At 44.1% G+C, this 24730-nt stretch overlaps 1 protein-coding gene across 2 annotated transcripts in view; it reads left to right on the top strand.

The window, feature by feature from the left end:
- LRBA (LPS responsive beige-like anchor protein) overlaps positions 1 to 24730 on the top strand; it is a 920035-nt gene that overhangs the window by 676397 nt on the left and 218908 nt on the right. For both annotated transcript variants that reach the window (XM_073576254.1, XM_073576253.1), the window contains exon 44: positions 23906 to 24046. In XM_073576254.1, coding sequence (XP_073432355.1) covers positions 23906 to 24046 — 141 coding nt within the window. The remainder of the gene's footprint in view (positions 1 to 23905; positions 24047 to 24730) is intronic.

Here is a 24730-nt window from a genome sequence, read left to right as displayed (position 1 = left end):
CATGGAGGAATGGGCCAACATACCAACAACAGTGTGTGGCAACCTTGTGAAGACTTACAGAAAACGTTTGACCTCTGTCATTGCCAACAAAGGATATATCACAAAGTATTGAGATGAAATTTTGTTTCTGACCAAATACTTATTTTCCACCATAATATGCAAATAAAATGAAAAAAAACAGACAATGTGATTTTCTGGATTTTTTTTTCTCAGTTTGTCTCCCATAGTTGAGGTCTACCTATGATGTAAATTACAGACGCCTCTCATCTTTTTAAGTGGTGGAACTTGCACTATTGCTGACTGACTAAATACTTTTTTGCCCCACTATATATATATATATATATATATATATATATATATATATATATATATATATATATTATATATATTCGTGTTATCCAAGTGGCGTGCTCGGAAAATGTTCAAGTCACGGCTGTTGCATGTCTCACGGCTTTTTGACAGCTGCAACAAATGCAGGGGTTGCCTAACAGCCAGCTGATCCATGTATTTGTTCACTCATCACTACAGCACAGCTTTTGTTGCATTATGTAATGGCGGTGATAGGTGGTCTGACGTTGCATGTTATGTGGATGCACAAGGTCTCTACAGACACCACAGTGAGTCATTCACAGAGGACTAGAGCAATCATAAACTAAAACCACAAACTAGTAAAAAAAATAAATGTATGTAATCTGCACAATTTAGCCACAACAAGGCAAATCAGCAGAACATAGCGGACCTCCTTTGCAAAAATTGTGTGAAAGGAAATACTACCGTCTGTGTTCTCGCAACAACCAATCAGAACTCAGATTTTATAATTTAAATAACTCTTAAATTGAAAGCCACGTTGTGATTGGTTGCTATGGGCAAAGACGACGATCTGTCTTTTAGACGTTATAAATCTGGTCTCTTGTTTTCAGAGCATGTTTCTAATTGGCTTAGCCACTGTCATAGAATCATAGAATCATAGAATCGTAGAGTTGGAAGGGACCTCCTGGGCCATCTGGTCCAACCCCCTGCTCAAAGCAGGATTCGCTAAATCATCCCACATATTAATATTATCATATTATCATAATAATTATCATATTAATTATCATAATAATTATCATATATATATATATATTATCATATAATTATCATAATAATTATCATATTATCATATTAATATCCACAAAAATGCTGATTGACCGCTTGCTTTACCCCTTCCATTCCAAAGGGTTAAATTCCCTGCATAATTTGGCATACTGTGGCTTTTAGGTTCCCCGCTCTGGTCGGTTTATGCAGTGGATTTCAGAACCGCTCCTCCACAATGCTGCAAGTGTAATACGCAGCGGATGGTAAAGGGATTTCGGGAAAATGGCAAAGAGCAAATTTTGAAGACAAGATCTATGTATATTGTCTAATCTTATTTTACTGCAGCTGTGAATTAAATTCTAACCCAATGCGATATTTAACCCTGTCCTAACAATGTTTTTCTTATCAGAGCTGGACCTTTAAAGCATAACCATAGAATACTAGCAGACCACAGATTTGGATGGGGATGTCAATAAGTACCTTACCATCTACGTAATCATATTAGAGTAAACCCTAAATAGCTTGTATAAATCGTTCTCCTCTGACTTGTTTGGTCTGACCCCCAGCGATCCCAAGTGCAAGTTTCTGAAATCCAAGAACAGCAGCGTCCCATCTTGAATGGAGCAGAGGTGCGCATGCTCAGCCCCGGCTATTTTATAGTCTACTGGACTACCAGAAGAAGAGTGGAGTGCTCAGCTGTTTCCGGCAGTCCCGTAGCAAATGAATAGAGTAGATGTCATCATGTAAATCTCGGCTCCTTTTAGGACTGCTGCCCCCTTCTCAGGATCCCTGGGGGTCCCACCAGTCAGTCCCCCAGTGATCAGCATTGAATAGGACATTGTTTACAGTAGCTTCTTCAAAGTGTGTTCTTACTTGCATACATATGGTGGATAAACGCATGCAGCTATTCCAAAAATTGAGAGGTGGGAGGAATGACTCTCCTTACCATTTTATTTTTGTAACCCAGATTATGAAGCATATTACTGTTCTCATTGCCTTGATATTCTCCATGTCATTGAATAACCAGTAGTTAGAGGTAGTGCGGGAATGGCTATGGTTTATTGTTTCTCCATGAAGAAACTTCCCAGCCAGTTGTTTTTAAATGTTCCTTTAGTCTGCGGGTCCAGCTTTTCTCTTTTTATGTATTTATGACTTCTTATATTATGGATGACACCCCCAGTACAGACACAGGAGGGAGGCTGGGAGCTGAGGAATGAGGGAACTTGTAAGAGCTGTCTGTCTAGTATACAGACAAAGGCGAGATAAGAGACAGACCTGCAGAGTGACTAAAGTGGAGACAGATTACAGTGAAATGAATTTCTACAAGAGCCCACAATATATACACTCCAGTCAGGTAAAGCTATACGGATGGTGCCGGGGTTAGGACCCTTTTTTGGTCTCGTCTGCAGCGTTACCATATTTAATTTTAATTCAGGGCACAATACATTTTTCCTCTAATCTGGTATCTGGAAAGTACGGTAGTTGCATAATGGTTTTGTGTAAATATGAAATGTAAAAGCACAGACAGCAGGGCGGTTAAAAGTCACCCATGGATTCTATTAAAAAGTATATTTTTTTACAATCGAATATGCAATAGCATAGAAAATCCACTGTTTGTTGGATTAAATAAAAAGGCCTTGAAAATTAATTGCCCCATTTTCTGTAATAATTACAGGAAATATCGAGTGATATTATTCAGCAGCTGTCCATATTAAATTGATACCATTTGGCATGTCTTCTTGCTGGCGACATGGGTTGACTTTGTAATATTGCTCTTGTAAGAAGGAATTATTTACCTCCAAGTCGGCGCGGCCTTGTCTATGTCACTACGCACATATTTAGTGGAGGAATTCCTTTCTGCATGTGCTGCAGTAACCGGCTTCTAAGAACAAGAATATGGAAAACCTTCTCAGCTCTACCCACTGGTCGAATATTTGTTTTTTTTCGACTCATGTGCTTCAATTTGTGATTAATATGTCTGTAAATCATAGATCCTAGGTTTGCATTCTGGATAATATTCTGTTGCAATTTGCATAACTATGAGCAGACATTTCTACAAAGTGCCACGTGAAGGATTCCAGTGCGATCAGCAGATAAAATGGCGTGCACACTGTGTATTAGCATATCTTCTGCAAACAGCTCTGGCCTGTGCAGTACATGGTTTACTGCTATAATTTCTACTGAAGCTGCTTCCATGGAAGCATTTTGGGCTTCATGTTGTGAAGTGGCGTTGTACAATACATGCAGTTGGTGACATACAGTGCCTTGCGAAAGTATTCGGCTCCCTGGAACTTTTCAACCTTTTCCCATATATCATGCTTCAAACATAAAGATACCAAATGCAAATTTTTGGAGAAGAATCAACAACAAGTGGGACACAATTGTGAAGTTGATCAAAATGTATTGCTTATTTTAAATTTTTGGGTAAATTCAAAAACTGAAAAGTGGGGTGTGCAATATTATTCTGCCCCTTTACTTTTAGTGCAGGAAACTCACTCCAGAAGTTCATTGTGGTTCTCTGAATGATCCAATGTTGTCCTAAATTACTAATGATGATAAATATAATCCACCTGTGTGTAATCAAGTCTCCGTATAAATGCAGCTGCTCTGTGATAGTCGCAGGGTTCTGTTTGAAGCACAGAGCGCATCATGAAGACCAAGGAACACAACAGGCAGGTCCATGATACTGTTGTGGAGAAGTTTAAAGCTGGGTTTGGATACAAAATGATTTCCAAAACTTTTAACATCCCAAGAAGCACTGTGCAAGTGATCATATTGAAATGGAAGGAGTATCATACCTTACTGCAAATCTACCAAGACCCGGCCGTCCCTCTAAACTTTCATCTCAAACAAGGAGAAGACTGATCAGAGATGCAGCCAAGAGGCCCATGATCGCCCTGGATGAACTGCAGAGATGTACAACTGAGGTGGGACAGTCTGTCCATAGGACAACATTCAGTCGTACACTGCACAAATCTGGCCTTTATAGAAGAGTGGCAAGAAGAAAGCCATTTCTCAAAGATATCCATAAAAAATGTTGTTTAAAGTTTGCAACAAGCCACCTGGGAGACACACCAAACATGTGGAAGAAAGTGCTCTGGTCAGATGAAACCAAAATCAAACTTTTTGGCAACAATGCCAAACGATATGTTTGGTGTAAAAGCAACACATCTCATCACCCTGAACACACCATCCCCACTGTCAAACGTGGTGGCAACATCATGGTTTGGGCAGGGACAGGGAAGATGGTTAAAATTGATAGGATGATGGATAGAGCAAAATACAGGACCATTCTTGAAGAAAACATGTTGGAGTCTGCAAAAGACCTGAGACTGGGACGGAGATTTGTCTTCTAACAAGACAGTGATCCCAAACATACAGCAAAATCTACAATGGAAAGATTTACAAATAAATGTATCCAGGTGTTAGAATGTCAAAGTCCAGACCTGAATACAATCGAGAACCTGTGGAAAGAGCTGAAAACTGCTGTTCACAAACGATCTCCATCAAACCTCACTGAGCTCGAGCTGTTTGCCAAGGAAGAATGGGCAAGAATTTCAGTCTCTTGATGTACAAAACTGATAGAGACATACCCCAAGCGACTTGCAGCTGTAATCGCAGCAGAAGGTGGCGCAACAAAGTATTAAGTTAAAGGGGCCGAATAATATTGCACGCCCCAATTTTCAGGTTTTGAATTTACCCAAAAATTTAAAATAAGCAATAAATTTCATTCAGCTTCACAATTGTGTGCCACTTGTTGATTCATTACCAAAAATTTACATTTGGTATCTTTGTTTGAAGCATGATATGCGGGAAAAGGTTGAAACGTTCCAGGGGGCCGAATACTGTCGCAAGGCACTGTAGCTACAGACTTGCACAGGCCACATAGACCCGAATACTTGCAGGGAACATGAGCTGTTCTTCCCAATTGACATGTTATATTGTGCTATTGAATGTGTAGGAAATCTTAATTTCTCTGTACAATAGAATGCCAATCTCTTTAGAATATACTAAAAAGTTGCTGAAGTATTTCCTGGTAGAACAGGCAGGTAGTTAGCAACTACCTGTCTGATAGTTCTTAAGGCCCCATTACACACAGCGATGTCGCTGTCGAGATCGCTGATTTTGTAACACATCAGCTATCTCTCCAGCGTTATCGCTGTGTGTGACATCCAGCAGCGACCGGCCCCCCCGCTGGGTATCGCTGATGGTGCTGGATCGTCCTGGGCCGATTTTTCATCGCTGGCCTCCCGCTGGCCAGTGAGCATCGCTGCGTGTGGCAGCGGGAGCCAGCGATCAGCGACGTTGCACGCTGGTATCCAACGTAAACATCGGGTTTCTAAGAGCCGCGCGGCTCTTTGAAACCCGATGTTTACCTTGGAAACCAGCGCTACTCTTCGCTGGTCCTGATCGCTGGAGGGGCTGTCTAACGATGTCCCAGCGATCCCATAATGTCGGATCGTTGGTGGGATCGCTGGGACATCGTTGTGTGTAACGGGGCCTTTAGGCCCATAGTTAAAAAAGAAAAAAAAAAAAAAATTAGTCCTGGATAACACCTTTAAAGGGACTCTGCCAGCACAGAATGACTGATAAAATCAAGTACAGGCACTCAGTGCTTTATGGCAGAGCCATTCATTTATATACACCTTCCCTCCTTCCTGCTTTCCATCTCAACCCTTCTCTGGCCCCATGAAGCCAGAGCTGTCAATCAAAGAGGTGAGGGTGGGAGATATGGGGAAACCGATCAGGTGGGAAGGCGTATGTAAATGGTTTACCCCCATGAAGCACAGAGCGGAGGTGTTTAGTATGAACAGTCATTCTGTGTGCCTTTCAGTTTGAGGCTGCATTTTACCCAGTGATTTACTTTTTTGTCTTTTCCCTGTCTACCAATTGTGGATTTAATGATTTTCTCAAAGGCTATAATATCAGTGACATACTGCCAATAGCGCAGCCCACACTACTTCTTTAAGGCCCATTAGTTGAGGGGGGCCCAGTGCTGATGGACCCCTCTCCCTGTCTGGCATCTGCTCACTTCTCTTAACATTTGCTATTTATGTACGGTAGAAGTTTAGTGGGGATTTGTATAAAATGCGTGAAGCCTGCTCAATACTTGGTAAGTGCCTGTTATTTTACACAGCGGATATGTGTCGGTAACTGCTGTCATTGTAGGTAACTGTTTGCAGCAGTTTAAACACTTAGATACTGATTACCCCCTTGAGAAAGCTATGTGCGAAACACGTTGGGGCATGGGTATCTGGAGAATAGTATGGGTCAGCAATGTTTACCTACTTTCTAATTTTTGTGAATTGACTCAATATTGTTATCCTATGCTTATTGAATGGTTTATGAATAACACTTTATAAATCATGTTTAGACGCATGTGCAGTGGGGAAATATAAGTATTTGATACACTTCCGATTTTGCACGTTTTCCCACGTACAAAGAATGGAGAGGTCTGTTATTTTTATCGTAGGTACACTTCAACTGTGAGAGGCAGAATCTTTAAAGAAAAACATTTTACCCAGTGATTTATTATTTAGTACCGTAATTAATACTATGTATCTTTTTTTCCTTTGCACAAGTAGTTGACCTTACATACAGTGGGAAAATAAGTATTTGATACACTGCCAGTTTTATATGTTTTCCCACCTACAAAGAATGGAGAGGTCTGTAATTTTTATCGTAGGTACACTTCAACTGTGACAGACAAAATCTAAAATAAAAAAATAGAAAATCACATTGCATGATTTTTACATAATTAATTTGCATTTTATTACATGAAATAAGATGCAATAGAAAAACAGAATTTTATGTTTGGTACAGAAACCTTTGTTTGCTGTTACACAGGTCAGACGTTTCCTGTAGTTATTGACAAAGTTTGCGTACACTGTAACAGGTGTTTGGCCCTCTCCTCCATACAGATCTTTTCCAGATCTTTCAGGTTTTGGGGCTGTCACTGGGCAACATTGTGTTTCAGCTCCCCCCAGATTTTCTATTGGGTTCAGGTCTGGAGACTGGCTAGGCCACTCCGGGACCTTGTAATGCTTCTTATGGAGCCACCCCTTAGTTGTCCTGGCTGTGTTTCGGGTCATTGTCATGCTGGAAGACCCAGCCACAGCTCATCTTCAGTGCTCTGTTATGATAGGGTCACCGAGGAGGAAAGCAAGACTAAGCTAAGCCACAGAAAACCAGAGAGGTTGGTAACTAAGCGGATTGCAGACCCCTGATCCTATCCACACAACTAGCAGTAGCCGTGGAGCATACCTACAATGCTTTAGACGCCTCGACACAGCCGGAGAACTAAATAAGCCTAAAACAAGAAAGGGGAAATCTAAACTGCCCCAGAGCAGACCCCAAAGGAATAGATAGCCCCCAAACATATATTGTCGGTGAGACAAGATGAAAACACAAACGCAGGTAGGAAAATAGGCTGAGCAAATGATGGGGCCCACACTAACTAGACAGGAAAGGAAAGACACTGTCTGCAATCACGCAAAAAACCCTACAAAAAATGTCCAACACGTCTGATAGAAAAATACTGAAGTCACTCGACTTGCCCACTATATCAGCAGTCTGGCATATTCTGAAAGCAGAGCAAAAAGAGGCCAATCTAATAAGGGACAAAAACAAACTGGCACAAGCAGTAACATAAGGATGGAAATTCAGCACAGCCCCAGCCGGGGCTGGCTGACCACACAAAACTGAATAGACAAAACCAAATCAAATGTGAACAATAGCAAAAGAACACTTAGCTTGAGTATGCAGGGACTGAGCTGGAAATTAAGACCTCAGGAGGCAGGAAAAAATCAGCAGGGATAGAGGGAGTCGGCTGTCTTAAATCCAGTCAGAAACTCCAGATGTCCAATTGTCCTCGTCATCAGGTGGCAGGCCTCTGTTAATTAGATCGTCTCCATTACCTCCTGTAACCACCAGAGGGAGCCCGGAAAGAGAACTCGCGATCCCTCTGTCAATATAACCAGCTCCACTACCTTCACTAGTAACCAGAGGTAGGCCAGAAAGTGAATTCACAACAGTGCTCTTACTGAGGGAAGGAGGTTGTTGGCGAAAATCTCACACTACATGACCCCGTCCTGCCCCCTTTGCAGTAAAGCACCTCCAAATTATGTTTCCCCCACCATGCCTCATGGTTGGGATGGTTTTCTTAGGGTTGTACTCATTCTTTTACTTGCTATAAACACAGCGAGTGGAGTTGATGCCAAAAAGTTCTATTTTGTTCTCATCTGATCACATGACCTTCTCTCATGCCTCCTCTGTATCAGGTCATTTGTCAAGTTCAAGCGGGCCTGGACATATTCTGGTGCCCTGCAGGATTTTAATCCATAACGGCGTAGTGTGTTAGTTAACGGTAATGTGTGAGATGGTGGTCCAAGCTCTCTTCAGGTCATTGACCAGGTCCTCCTGTGTAGTTCTGGACTGATTCATGACCTTTCTCAGAATCCTCCTTACTAGTGAAGAGCGAGCGTGCTCGGATAAAGTGTTATCCGAGCACTCTCGTGTGCTAATTGAGTAACTTCAATGTGCTCGAATACTATGTTGGAGTCACCGTGGCACACCATATCCAAGCACGCTTGGTCATCACTAATCCATACCCCATGAGGAAGATTGACAGTCATCTTGTGTTTCTTCCATTTTCTAATAATTGTGACAACAGTTGTTGCCTTCTTACCAAGCTCCTTGCCTATTGTTCTGTAGCCCATCCCAGCCTTGTGCAGATCTACAATTTTGTCCCTACTGTCCTTAGACAGCTCTTTTGTCTTGGCCATGGTGGAAATGTTGGAGTGTGAAGTTGAACCAGCTGCAATTAATGTAGGTAATGAGTGCAGAGTAGGAGGGATACTTAAAGAGAAACTAACAGGACAGGTCTCTGAAAACTTTCAAAATCGGCAGTGTATGAAATACTTATTTTCCCCCACTTTATATGATTTAACCTCACGGGGTTTTGTTTATACAAACTGATGCAGTTGCATGAAATATATATATTTTATTATATATATGTGATGGATTTTGTGTAATTCACTCCCATTGATCTTTGGAAATATATTACAGTAGTATTAAAGGGGATGGGGGAACTACAATACCCAGAGAGATTAGCAAAATTAAGATTATTTAGTCTAGAAAAAAGACGACTGAGGGGCGATCTAATAACCATGTATAAGTATATAAGGGGACAATACAAATATCTGTTTATACCAAGGAATGTGACGGGTCACAAGGGGTCATTCTCTGCGTCTGGAGGAGAGAAGGTTTTCCCACCAACATAAAAATGGATTCTTTACTGTTAGGGTAGTGAGAATCTGGAATTCCCTGCCTGAGGAGGTGGTGATGGCGAACTCAGTCGAAGGGTTCAAGAGAGGCCTGGATGTCTTCCTGGGGCGTAACAATACTGTATCTTACAGTTATTGTTAGGTTCTTTAGAAGGACATAGATCTGGGGATTTATTCTGACAGAATTTTATAGGCTGAACTGGATGGACTAATGTCTTTTTTCGGCCTTACTAACTATGTAATATCACCAGTAATATATTTTCAATCTCCTTCGGATCCTCTCCTTGTGCTGATTTTTCTTTGGAACGTTTAACATATTTTAAGGTATTTATATGTTTTTATAGTAATTTAATTATTGTTGAATGTAATTCTCTATAAATGTGTGGCTATTTTCTTTTAGGATTTATGTTTGATCTATTTGCCCACTTTTATTGTTATTTTTTGAATTGGTAATCTCACTTAGATCTTGTGGCTAAAAGCAACCACAGCACCCTATGAATAGAAAAAGACCTAACTACTAACTTACTGGCGGTTAGATTTGCAGCTGACAGAAGGGATAGTAGACTGATTGAGAACTTACTGGAGACTCTTTCCAAATACCAAAAAGGAAAGAAGATACCCTTGTCATAACGTGAAGCAGAGAGATGTGAATGATATGATGGGAACATGCAAAGATATTAAGTAATTTTATTTTTTTACATAAACACACTAGTAAAAGGACAAATTGGCATTGGTGCTGTGGGAGACACATAAGGGGAATAAAAAAGATTACACAGTATATTTTTGAGAAATGAAAAGCATGCAAAGTAATATAGCTGGTAAAGGGAATCAGTCACCACCTCTTACTCACACAATCTACTACAACGGATAAATTCAAGGTTATATTAAACATGATGACTCAAAATATGTATATTTTTGTATAATCTGTGACATCGGCGGTCGTGCCCGCCGATGCCCCTTTAGCGGCGGTGCCCGCCGCAGCTTCCTCTCACCTGCGCCCCCCGGTTCGCGCGTTCCTCCGCGCTGCTTGCCGCTCTGCTGCGGGTAACCGCGACGGCCTTAGGCCGCGCACGCGCGTTCCCCCGGCCTCTTCCGTTGGCAGGGGGCGTCGCTAGGGGAGGGTCTGTAGGGCGCACTTCCGGTCTCCGCATATATCAGGCGTCCGCTCTATTCTGAGGGCGCCTGATGATTGTTTGTGACTTGCAGCACCCATCGGCCCTACCTTCTTCTGTGTACCCTGCCTATCCTTACTGTTCCTTTGTCTGCCCTGTTCCTGCTCCGTGTCTGTCTGCCGGTCTCCTTCCTGTGGTCCTCGCTGTACCTTTCCTGTAGGCTTCCAGCCATTTCCTTCTGCCCTCCACCTCGCTACTCCTGCTCTGTCTGCCAGTCCTCCGAGTCGTCCCTGCTGGCTCCGGCTGTCGCGGTTCCGCCCCCTGCGGTCCTGCCCCTAACGATCCCTGTACAGGGGTCGGTCTTCACCAGGTGTGCTCGGCCCAGGGGCTCCGGATCCGCGATCCAGAGGGTCCACTCTTGGACGTATTAGCCAGAGGCGTCACAGTATCATCAGGCCATGGATCCCGCCGGTGCCGCAGCCGCCACACAAAAGGAATTGCTTTTCCTTCGTGAAAATCAGAACCGGATAATGTCCTTTATGAAGTCTATGGACACCCGGTTGTCCGCCCTGCAGACCTCTGACCCCGGGCACGCTCCTCTCTTAGTCAGCCTTCAACAGGAGCTCGCGCAGCAGCGAGACGCCCAATCCCACATCTTGGGTTACATGGCATCCGTGGATGACCGATTGCTGGCCCTGCAATCCTCTGCTGCCGCTGCAACTTCCTCCCCGGATGTAGCCTCTACTCCGGCTCCCCGTCTGGGTAAACCCCCCAGGTACAGCGGAGATCCCAAGTTATGCCGGGGTTTTTTAAATCAATGCAGGCTACATTTTGAGCTTGCCCCCCTTCAGTACCCTACTGACCGCGCCAAGGTGGCGTTCGTTGTGTCCCATCTTGAGGGTGAGGCCCTGTCCTGGGTGAACCCCTTGTGGGAGAGAGATGACCCCGTAGTGCTAAATTTACAGACCTTCTTAGAAACCTTTCGCAAGGTATTCGATGAACCGGGTCGCTTAGCATCCTCCACTGAGGCCCTTTTTAACCTCCGCCAGGGTTCCCTCACAGTGGGGCAATACGCCATCCGCTTCCGGACCCTCTCTTCTGAGTTAGGGTGGAACAATGAGGCTCTTGTGGGAGCCTTTTGGAGAGGCCTCTCCAGTAAGATCAAGGATGAGCTTGCCGGGCGAGACACCCCCACCACTCTGGAGGACCTTATTTCGCTGGCCACTCGCATAGACCTACGCTTTCAGGAGCGCGCTCGAGAGGCAGTCGGAGAGAGAAGGTCCTTTAGGCTGTATCAGGCTCCTGTCCCCCGTTTCCCTGTATCTCCTGTTAGCGCCGCTCCTGAGCCTATGCAGGTTGATCGTGTCAGACTGTCCGAGCAACGCCGCAGGGAGAGGATGACCAAGGGCCTCTGCCTGTACTGTGGAGGGGCCAACCATTTTGTGCGTTCCTGTCCAGAGAAGCCAGAGAGGTCGGGAAATGCCTCCACCTAGGTCAGGTAAGAGAGGACCCCCTAGGTGATCAAAATTCCTCTCTTCCCCTTACTCTTTCAGCTTTGCTAATTACAGGTCGGGGGCGTGGGTCTGTGGAGGCGTATGTGGACTCGGGTGCTGCCGGTAATTTCATCCGCCAGGAGGAGGTTGACAAACTCCAGATTCCGGTGTTGGTATTGAAGAACCCTCGCGCTATTTCCTCCGTTGATGGTAAACCTTTACCCGGACTCATCACCATGATTACCGTCGAAGTAGATCTTCAAATCGGAGCTCTCCACCTCGAAAAGATAGCCTTTTATGTCCTGCCACAACTAGCCCATGCTGTTCTCCTAGGACTGCCCTGGCTCAGACGGCACGAGCCTGTGATTGACTGGCGCTCTGGGGAAGTTCTCCGTTGGGGGCACTCCTGCCAGGAGCACTGCCTACGGGCCCTCACGCGTCCTCGTCCATGCTTGAAGCCTGCCGACCTCCCGGGCTTACCCGCACCCTATCACACGTTTGCCGACGTGTTCAGCAAGAAGGAGGCGGATTCCTTACCCCCTCATCGCTCCTATGACTGCCCTATCGACCTAGTTCCTGGTGCCACTCCTCCCAGAGGGAGAACTTATCCTTTGTCCCCAGCAGAGACCTCGGCTATGTCGGAATATATACAGGAAAATCTGGCCAAGGGGTTCATCCGGAAGTCCTCGTCCCCTGCGGGCGCAGGTTTCTTCTTCGTCCGGAAGAAAGATGGGTCCCTGCGACCCTGTATTGACTACCGGGGCCTGAACAACATCACGGTTAAAAACCGGTACCCGCTCCCGCTGATTCCTGAACTCTTCGACCGGCTGAGGGGGGCCAGAATCTTCACGAAGTTGGATCTGCGGGGAGCTTACAACTTAATCCGAATCCGAGCGGGGGACGAGTGGAAGACGGCCTTCAATACCCGGGACGGCCATTATGAATACTTGGTCATGCCGTTCGGTCTCTGCAATGCTCCAGCGGTGTTTCAGGAATTCGTAAATGAGGTGTTCCGAGACCTACTCTATTCCTGCGTGGTGGTGTATTTGGACGATATCCTCATTTTCTCGACCGACCTCTCCTCCCATCGGAGAAGTGTACGCATGGTCCTGCAGCGCCTTCGAGAAAATCGTCTTTACGCCAAGATCGAGAAGTGCCTCTTCGAGCAAACAGCGTTACCCTTCTTGGGGTATATCATCACGGATTCCGGTCTTAAGATGGATCCGGACAAGCTGTCCGCGGTACTCCAGTGGCCTCGTCCGGTTGGCATAAAGGCCATCCAGCGTTTCCTCGGCTTCGCTAATTATTACCGGCAGTTTATACCCCACTTCTCTACAGTCACCAAGCCCATTACGGTCCTGACCCGTAAGGGGACGAAGCCTAACGTCTGGCCCTCTGAAGCCGAGGACGCCTTTCTTGCCCTGAAACGCTCGTTTGCTTCTGCTCCGATTTTACACCGTCCAGTGGCCAGTAGGCCCTTCATTCTGGAGGTTGATGCCTCCTCCACTGGAGCTGGGGCAGTTCTCTCCCAACAGGCTCCATCTGGACGTCTTGTCCCCTGCGGGTTCTTCTCCAAATCCTTTTCTCCGGCGGAGTGCAACTACTCCATTGGGGACCGGGAATTATTGGCCATTAAAATGGCGCTGGAGGAATGGCGATATCTGCTCGAGGGGGCAGTGCACCCCTTTACTATCTTCACGGACCACAAGAACCTGGCCTACCTGCAATCTGCCCAGAGACTCAACTCCAGACAAGCCAGGTGGGCTCTGTATTTTTCCCGTTTTGAGTTTAAGCTCCACTTCCGGCCCGGCAGTAAGAACATCAAAGCCGATGCGCTTTCCAGGTCTTTGCAGCCTCCGGAGAGGGAGGAGGATCCATCATATATCATCGAGCCGGCTAAGGTTATCTCCGTGGCCCCCGTGAGTTTCTCTAACCCTCCGCCTGGCAAGACCTTCGTCCCTCCAAACAAACGCCTGGAAGTACTGCGCTGGGGACATTCTTCCAAGGTTGCTGGGCACGTTGGGATTAAGAAGACTCTTTTGCTTCTTTCCCGGTATTACTGGTGGTCCTCTCTCCACCAGGATGCAAAGGACTTTGTAGCCTCTTGCAGGTCTTGTGCTCAGAACAAGGTTCCAAGGACTCTCCCCTCCGGCCTCCTTCATCCGTTGCCTGTCCCAGAGGCTCCTTGGCAGCAAATCGCCATGGATTTCGTGACTGATCTGCCTCGCTCGGCTGGGTGTACTACCATCTTAGTCGTCGCTGACCGCTTTTCCAAGATGGCCCACTTTATTCCCTTGGTCGGACTGCCATCTGCCCCAAAGTTGGCCGAAATCTTTATCCACCACGTGTTCAGGCTACATGGTCTCCCTCTGCGAATCGTGACCGATCGAGGGGTCCAGTTTACTTCCCGATTCTGGAGGGCCCTCTGTCGGCTCCTGGGCACGTCTCTCGACTTCTCTTCAGCGTATCATCCTCAAACCAACGGCCAAGTGGAACGGATTAACCAAATTCTGACCACCTACCTACGCCACTTTTCTAACGCCCATCAGGATAATTGGGTCTCTCTTCTACCTTGGGCGGAATTCGCTCATAATAATCATTCCAGCGAATCAACGTCCAAGACACCGTTCTTTGTGGTAACTGGGCTAAATCCTGGGGTTCCATTGCCCTTTTCCGCATCGTCTGGAGTTCCTGCAGCAGACACTCTCGCCAAGGAGTTTTCGCAAATCTGGAAGGAGACCAGAGAGGCGCTCGAGCTAGCCAACGTCCGAATTAAGAAACACGCGGACAAAAGACGAAGGGATCTACCCCCGTACCAGCCCGGGGACAAAGTCTGGCTTTCTACCAAACATATCCGCCTGAAAGTCCCTGCTTACAAATTAAGTCCTCGGTACATCGGGCCTTTTGAAGTACTTGGGCGCATTAACAGGGTAGCCTACAAATTGAGGTTGCCGGCGTCACTCCGGGTCCCTAACGCCTTCCATATCTCGCTCCTTAAACCTGTGGTCTTGAATCGGTTCCAACCAACCTCCATGTCCCCTCCCTCGCCAATTTGTTCTGACAATGTCTTTGAAGTAAAGGACATCCTGGCTATGAAAAGGGTCAAAGGTAAGACTCTTTTTCTTATCGACTGGAAGGGTTTTGGCCCAGAGGAGAGGTCCTGGGAGCCCCGAGAGAATGTCGATGCCCCCCTTATCATGAAAAGATTTCTAACCAACCTCAGAAGGAGAGGGCATATGGGAGGGGGTACTGTGACATCGGCGGTCGTGCCCGCCGATGCCCCTTTAGCGGCGGTGCCCGCCGCAGCTTCCTCTCACCTGCGCCCCCCGGTTCGCGCGTTCCTCCGCGCTGCTTGCCGCTCTGCTGCGGGTAACCGCGACGGCCTTAGGCCGCGCACGCGCGTTCCCCCGGCCTCTTCCGTTGGCAGGGGGCGTCGCTAGGGGAGGGTCTGTAGGGCGCACTTCCGGTCTCCGCATATATCAGGCGTCCGCTCTATTCTGAGGGCGCCTGATGATTGTTTGTGACTTGCAGCACCCATCGGCCCTACCTTCTTCTGTGTACCCTGCCTATCCTTACTGTTCCTTTGTCTGCCCTGTTCCTGCTCCGTGTCTGTCTGCCGGTCTCCTTCCTGTGGTCCTCGCTGTACCTTTCCTGTAGGCTTCCAGCCATTTCCTTCTGCCCTCCACCTCGCTACTCCTGCTCTGTCTGCCAGTCCTCCGAGTCGTCCCTGCTGGCTCCGGCTGTCGCGGTTCCGCCCCCTGCGGTCCTGCCCCTAACGATCCCTGTACAGGGGTCGGTCTTCACCAGGTGTGCTCGGCCCAGGGGCTCCGGATCCGCGATCCAGAGGGTCCACTCTTGGACGTATTAGCCAGAGGCGTCACATAATCCCATACTGGCATGCTCCGCAATTTGCTTGATGTCTGTGTGCTTTATGTAACTGACGTCAAATCCATCATTGCAGCTTTCAACCTTTGTCTAAAGATGTTGAGCTGGAGTCCAGTCTATTTACTCATTGAACATTTGTTTTGTACATCGGATAACCCCTTAAATAATTTTTTTTATGGTCTATGGAATATCAACTATAATTCTTAGGGCGCAGTCAGACTGCCGTGTTACTCACATTGCAATCCTCGGACTGGCCGTCAACTCAGCGTGACATATAAATACAAGCTGTCACGATCAGGTCAAGAAAGCAGACGGCCAGTCCGAGCATTGCGATGTGATCCTCGCGCGAGTTATACTGTCGTCTGACCTCGCCCTTAAAATTACTTTTCAGAAGTTGCGGGCATAACGTGATTTTTCTCAGGTCTTTGGTAAATTTGGCTTTTCAGCTCTTTGATCTTAACATGCGACAAAAATCCGTTAGTAAAGAAGTATTAAGGAGCAGGCGTGAACAATGACAGGCTGACAAAGTTGCTGCATCATGTACTAGTTACCTGGAAGCATTCCCCAAGAGGAACTGCAATTAGGCTCCCGCTTCACAACACGTTTCATCCACTTAGTGCAAGGAAATAAACAGTTAATTGATATTCTCTAATATGTTATCAATTAATTGTATCCCAGGCCTCCACTCCTCTGATTTTTGCCTCCCTAATTAAACAAAAAGAAAAAGGTTTAATTAAGCGGTCTAAAATATTTATAGTGTGGCTCTGATTCCGTGTACGGCACCGGAGCTCAGTAAACTGCTTTTACGGTGTATTAAAACATAGCGGAATGGCCTCATCTTTTATAGCAGTTGTCAGGAAAATCTAGGCCAGCACTGTAAAATGTATTAGCCCAATACATTGTCTCCATTTTATTATGAGGAAGCTATGATGTACGGCTCTGTCAGTGCAGATCTATTGTTGGAGGGTTTGCACTATTTTCTCTGCCCTGCCATTAATTTATAGCCGTAAACAATATGTAGCCCTCCGACTGCAGCAAAGCAGAATCTTTTAATGAGGTGGATGTTATTACCACAATAAATCAGGGCATTCATGTTATGTATAATTCAAAGTGTGTATTCCCACTGTAAGCCCCCTGAGTAAGCGGATAGTGTGTCATTGTCAGAGCCCGGCTGCACCATTTTACTGTATACTTATTTTTTATCTCGAGAACCTGGATTTGTGCTTTTTTGTTATTTTTCTTTCTTCAGCTGTAAATGAGGGTTTGAAGAATGTTCTAGCCAGCATGAGAAACGGAACTACACCAATTACATCAGGAATCAATAGTGCAGGTTCTGTGGCCGCATCGATCGGTGCATGCTGCTGTTTTCACAAGAGGCAACAAAATCAGTCCTAATTGGTTTTAGTGGTATCTCCTAGAAGCGTAATTCTATAACCATTGATTAGAGGTGGGTGCGCAGTTCAAGAGCTCGGAGGCATAGAGTCATTTGTTAAAATGCTGTGGAGAGAATTGCATTTTAGTATTTATTCTATTTCCAATTAACTCCCTGCGGTGCAGACTGATGGTTGCTGCATGTATCCTATCACTTACCCTTAGCCAAGAACTCGCACTGGCCAGTGTTGGGTTACTGTTCACTCTGATATTTATGGATATTGGTCTATATCCTACATTTCTGCTTTACATAAATATGCAAAATCCGGATGTTATTGAGATTTTCACGCTCTGGCTAGTGTAAACCTAAATTCCATATAGAAAACAAAATGCAAATCTACGTGTTCTATGTAAGTCACAAGCTGGACCCAGCCGCCATCATCTGCAGCCCGGCAGACAAGACTAATGTCAACGATTAATGGTGAAAATCCAAAATCCCGTGAAAATAAGGCTCATTACTCGGCATCAGTCTGAACTTACACATATGGTAGAATTTGTAATAACTAATCACTGATTCCATTTAAGTAGTCTTTGTTTTTTTTTCCCCATACGAACCTATAAGAAAGGATAGAGAAACTTTAAACTGTAAAAAGATCCATTGACTTAACCAGAATATACTTCTTATATTTTTAGGATCTCATTTACACTCAATTTTTTTTGTACTTTGATGTGTATTTTGTACCATAGAAAAATAATAATTTAGTAAGCAACAGTGAATCCATTCGATTCCGTTTTGCATCGGTTCTGTCAGATTTTAATCCTGGTCGTTCCACCATGAACTTCAGTTGGTATTGGAGAATATTTTTTCATTTCTTCTTATAAATACCATACGGTATTAACCCTTTTCCCAGATTAGGATGTCAATTAACATCGTGAAAAGGGGTCTGCGCATGTGGAGAGGGTCTATTTTACATAGGCCACATCAACTCGAACCAGCTGTGTCTGGAGCAGAGCTGCGGCCATGATTGTTAACCATTTAATAGTCAATCTCTGACAGTGGTATTTAAATGGAAAATTAGCCTCTGTTCACGCATATCGGCTCCTTTTGACCCCCCCCCCCCCACCCACCACAATGGATTACCATGAAAGCTGGGGACCTGTTGAAGGCCACAGTCACTTGGTACTCCTATGAAGCTAAGCCACAGTCTGAAACCCTGATTTTTACTTCATACTATGTTTTGATTTTGGAGTATATACCATAGTGTAAGCGCTGAAACACAGGGACTGAAAAAAGGTGTTTTAAAAAAAAAAAAATCACCACTTTTACCTCTGTTAAAAATAGAGGAAAAAAAATCTTGCGGTATTTGGTATCACCGCGATCATAAAGTCTGAACTATGAAAATATAGAATGAATTAACCCTTACAGTAAATGCCTTAAGGAGATGAGAAAAAATCAAAAACCCCAGAATTAACCTTCTTTTGGGTCACTTCTCCACCCTCAAAAAATAGAGTAAAAGTGATCAAAACATCAGATGTGATAATCTGATAGCATTCGATATTAATGAAATATATCTGCTTGCCGCACAAAAAAAACCCACCTCACTCAACTCAATCAACAAAAATCTAAAATTGTTACAGTTCTGGAAGCCTAAACAGTAAAGCAAAAATAATTTAATATTTTTTTACGAAATTCTACATTTTTTATCAGCTTTTAAATAAAATAATCTATGCAGGTCTGGTATTGTTGTAATCCTACAGATCTAAATCATGTATCCTGGTCATTTTTACCACACAATGGCTGTTGAATAAGAAAAATGCCCAAAACAATGACAGTATTTAATTTTACTTTTCAGTTTCCTCCCAGTTGGAATTTTTTCCCATTTCTCAGTACATTGTATGGTGTTCATATAGTGTTTCCATTTCTCCTGTTTGGCAATATGCATTGAAATATCATTTAACTGGATAGAAAAGTGCTATAGACTGTGCTTTCTACATAGAGCCACAGCAAATAAAAAACGTATATAAATACGAGGGGTAAAGATTTTATTCAACGTACCGTAATCACTTTTCAACTTCCAATTATTTTTGGGGGGTTCAAAAATAATCATTTTTTTTCAGGGCAATTATGGGCGGGCACATTACTCGACAAAAAAAAAAGCCTTTGGAAATTTTTTGCTGAAGTTACAATCTTCACCTTTAACTTTTCTCAATCACAAATTTAAGATGATATAACCTTTTCTGCTAAATTATGGCGCGTGTACTCGTCAAAGTTAATTTGTTTCAATGGTGGAGAAACGCGTTGTGTACCTAGCATGATTTGGTTCTTCACGTGTTACTGTTCTGACAGCAGGGAAATACTATGGTAACCAGTTATCATACTTTTTACATGATTGCTATGCAGGGCCAAGCTTGTTAATTAGACTCACCATTAAAGTACGTTTAGAGAAGTCTTGGAGATGGAACCTTTGTAGATGTAATCCTTTGAAAATTTGGTAGGCAATTCAGGGGTCACTTTACATGATAAGTAAATAACTTGCATTCATTTCCATGTGAAATGCAATGTTCGCAGTTCTTGCCTTACAAAATTGTACTGTATACTCTAAAAAAGTTTAATTTTGTTGCCTAATGTTTTCCTATATATCAATGCATAAAGGACTTTGTTGTTCTCAGTTTCCTGGAACTCATGGACTCTCACTACAGTGGCTTGCAAAAGTATTTACCCACTTGACTTTTTACCTATTTTGTTACATTACAACCTGTGTATAAATATTTTTGTAATCCGATTCGTGTGATGCATGTCACGAAAGTCTAAGTTGGTGAAGTGAGAAAAATATAGGGATAAATTAAATTTATGGTATAAAAGAACTAAAAATTGTCATGTGCATATTTATTCACAAAATCAAAGACCTGATTCAGTTTTCAAAGGCGAAGAAATTTTTTATTGATTAAAAAAGTTCCATCAGGGATACAGACACAGCTACTCGTTTTGAACATCCATTGCATTCTTTTTCAAAGCTATACATGTGCTAAGCACAGAGTAATTTAAATGGTTGTAAACCAGTTGAATCACATATAGTAAGTTACATGATAGGATGTCATGATTACATGAAGCAACACATGATGTTGTATATGAAAGACGCACATTTAAAAACAATACACAAACTTATTCTCGGAATTAACAATAATAGTTGCAAAATACTCGCCGTGACTTACCAATCTTATCATGTCCTTTTGGGAAACAAATTATCTTTATAATGACAACTATCCCATTTTACAGCATGTGTTTTGGTATGGCAGATACATCGACGACCTCCTCCTCATCTGAAGGGGCAATGTATATGCCACACTGAACTTTGTCCAATACATGAACATTAATTCATATAACCTTTACTTTACGCACACATTCAATCAGCATATCATTTCCTTTTTGGATTTAAATTTAGAGGGTAATCACCATCATATTTCTGCTTCAACCCACTTTAAACCCATGTCAGGTAATACCATTCTTCATGCCAAGAGTGTTTATCCTCGACACAAAGTGAAAGCAATTCCAGTGGGAGAGTTTACACATATAAAACGTAACTGTAGTAGCGCAAAGGAATGCAATAGGGAATTTCATGAATGCAAAAACAGACTGTTAAATAGAGGATATCCTACCTGGACCCTAGATAGGGATTCCAGTATTGTGAACAATTAGAATAGAACAGATTTGTTGGGCACAAGCGGAAAAGTTCAACCTAAACACAGCTGGAATACACCACCTAAATCAGTACTTTCTTTACAATTTAGTCTGCAATTCCATGGTATTAAAAATATAGTTTTAAAACATTAACCATTAAATGCAAAATGATGCTGTTATGTCCGGAATTCTAGATTCAGGTGTACAAGTGGTGGCTAAAGGGCTATAACCCCAGGAAACATTTTATCCCTCAATTTTACCAATACAATGGAGCAACGTCACACATGGTTAAATTGTAATAGTTTCAAAAAGGTGCGGCATATGTTGCTTTACAGTAACAACAAAGAATTTCACTAATGCTGATGAGACTCAAGCATTTAGTATCAAGCAATGTATCATTTGTAATAGTGATCATGTGGCGAACATTATCAAATGCACCTCATGTAAAAAATTGTATGTAGGTTGTACCACATGCAAGCTGAGAAGGCATACTGTATGTACTCGTGTATAAGCCAAGTTTTTCAGCACATTTTTTTTTTTTTGCTGAAAACCCCCCCGGGGCTTATACAGAAGTCAATTGTCCCAGAAAGCCAGCGAGGGAGGGGGAGCAGCGGGGTCACAGAGGCAGGAGACGGCGGCTGTGGCTAAAGCCTGTGCCGCTGCTGTAATAGCGCACAGTGCTAGCTGCAGCCTCCGGCTTCCAGCACATACTCACCTACGTGCGCGCCCTCACTCGCTGGCACTGCATCTCGATCGTTCCAGTGCCAGCAGCTCTTCCTGCAGAGCAATCACGTGGCCCCGCTCATTAAGGTAATGAATAAGCACTGCTCTCCACTCCCATAGGTGTGGAGCGAATATTCATTACCTTAATGAGCGGATCCACGTTACCACTCTGCAGGAAGATCTGCTGGCGCCGAAACGAGATGCTGCGAGGGTGTACAGGCAGGTAAATAGGATGTGTTTTTTTTTTAAACAAGAATCATGCATACAAGGATAGACTATAAGGAGCCATGCATACCAGGACAGCGATGGGGGAGCCATGCATACAATGACAGGGATGGGGGAGCCATGCATACAGTGAGAGGGATGAGGGAGCCATGCATACAATGACAGGTACGTGGGAGCCATGCATACAGTGACAGGGATGGGGGAGCCATGCATACAATGACAGGTACGTGGGAGCCATGCATACAGTGACAGGGATGGGGGAGCCATGCATACAGTGACAGGTACGTGGGAGCCATGCATACAGTGACAGGTACGTGGGAGCCATGCATACAGTGACAGGAGTGGGGGAGCCATGCATACAATGACAGGTACGTGGGAGCCATGCATACAGTGACAGGGATGGGGGAGCCATGCATACAGTGATGGGGGAGGCATGCATACAATGACAGGAACATGGGAGCCATGCATACAGCGACGGATGGGGGAGCCATGCATACAGTGACAGGGATGGGGGAGGCATGCATACAATGACAGGTACGTGGCAGCCATGCATACAGCGACAGGGATGGGGGAGCCATGCACACAGTGATGGGGGAGGCATGCATACAATGACAGGGACGTGGGAGCCATGCATACAGTGACAGGGATGGGGGAGCCATGCATACAGTGATGGGGGAGGCATGCATACAGTGACAGGGACGTGGGAGCCATGCATACATTGATGGGGGAGGCATGCATACAATGACAGGGACGTAGGTGCCATGTATACAGTGACAGGGATGGGGGAGCCATGCATACAGTGACAGGGACTGGGGAGCCATGCATACAGTGACAGGGACGTGGGAGCCATGCATACAGTGACAGGGATGAGTGAGCCATGCATACAATGACAGGGGAGCTATGCATACAGGGACTGGGGAGCCATGCATATAGTGACAGGGACGGGGGAGCCATGCATACCACGATGAGGGGACAATCCATGCCCAGTTATACTCTTGTCAATATGCTTACCCAGTTTTTCGTGGCAAAATTAGGTGCCTTGGCTTATACTCGAGTATATACAGATTATCAGAGCACCTCACAGACGTTAATAGCACCTCCACACTAATCGCAGTGTGTCCCATGCATCAAAACACTTCAAAACATCACACAAGGAACACCACTTCAATGCAGGTCTTTGGAATTGAAAGAATAGCTGCAAATCCAAGGGGTGGTGACATCAAAAAGCGACTATTGGACAGAGGCATTTTGGATGTTGTGCTTAGACACCTATCATCATAACTGTGTGGACCTAAAACGGGAATTAATATTTCACTATTAATGTTCATTAATGTCAAGATGTGGAAAGCTCATAAAGACTTTACCCAAGCGACTTGCAGCTGTAATTTAGGGGGGCGATTAGTTATTCACACTGAAGTTTTCAGTTATTTCATCCTATTTGTTGTTCACATCACAAATGAAAAGAATGAAAAGAAAACTAAATGTTCACACTTGTAGGCATGTTCTTTACATGAACTGATGCAAACCCTCAAAACAGTGAAATTCCAGATTGTGAGGTAGCAAAACACAAAAATTGCCAAGGGGTGAGTACTATCGCAAACCACTGTATGTCCCGCAGTGAAGGTTATTAAAAATTTTCCTTCGATTAACTTTATTTTGTGGCAACAAGACCAGATTTTCAGAAATGGTTTTACTAAATTCATTACCCTTTTTGAGGTTGCATATGCGGTACATAAGCTATACAGACAGTATCAATTCATACTTGTACCTAAAACCGTATTTCCTATGTAGAATCATGTCTCTGTCTTGCATAAGATTCCCTCGTGGGATTAATTATATTCTGCTTTTTGTAGCTTTGAGTCTGGACTGTCACTTTATGATATTCAGTTGTCTTGCTGATGTCTCTGGGGAGTCATCTCTCTAGTCTTGTCACTCCTTTGTCACTATGTATGCAATTGCTAGCTGTGTTAGGCATCTTCAGTAAACAATCTAGTATTGTTTTTACTTAAATGTAACGCTGGTTTTTTTTGTAAAACAGAATCTCTTTATCTCTTCCAGCCTATTGGAGCTCTGAATCCCAAACGTGCTGCCTACTTTACAGAGCGCTATGAGACCTGGGAGGATGAACAGGTTCCAAAGTTTCACTATGGCACTCATTACTCTACTGCTAGCTTTGTACTCAGCTGGCTTTTAAGAATTGTAAGTTAATTTTTGGAATCCTATTCAGACAAATATCATTTTATAAAGTACAGTACTCAAATATGCTTATTTCTGTTAACCTGCCTCATGTTTAAGGTGACTTTAGAAAAATGATAACCACAATACAATGTATGAAATTTGTTCTCGCATAACATTTTTGTTTTTATACTTGGAGAATGTGAGCCTTGAGAAACAACCAAGTAATTTAATGGTTTTCTAGGTTTTGAATGATGATGGTCAAACGCTACGCCTTTCAAACAGAAAGTTGCTGGGAGTTGACTCGCCACCAGTTGGATAGTGATGGCCCATTCTAAGGCTAGACCATCAGCTTTGAAATCCCCTCTTATAAAGATATTCCCCATATTTTCCCTCAAAAAATATTCTGCTTTGTCTATTACTGCATGATCAGGTCATGGACAACACAAACCACGAGCTGCTTTGCCAGATAAAGGTTTGAGTGATCATACATTTCCCTACCTAAAGGGCTGTATTAGTCTTCTTTATAAACTCCACTTTAACTCTGCATGTATGCGCAACGGAAAACCGCAGCGGATCTGAATTGTTATTGTTCTTAAAAGCCTCATTCAAGAATTACCTAATTTTACAGGCATACAGCTCTTTTACCCCAAAACTACGCAGTACAGATTTGCAGGTGAAATGGCTACTTTCCTGCAAGATTAAAGT

The sequence above is a fragment of the Dendrobates tinctorius genome, unplaced genomic scaffold (genome assembly GCF_039654945.1).
Source record: "Dendrobates tinctorius isolate UK_male_01 unplaced genomic scaffold, ASM3965494v1 ptg000008l, whole genome shotgun sequence".
Lineage (NCBI taxonomy): Eukaryota > Metazoa > Chordata > Amphibia > Anura > Dendrobatidae > Dendrobates > Dendrobates tinctorius.
Note: the sequence above shows the minus strand (reverse complement) of the source record. Positions and strands in the feature narration are given on the sequence as shown.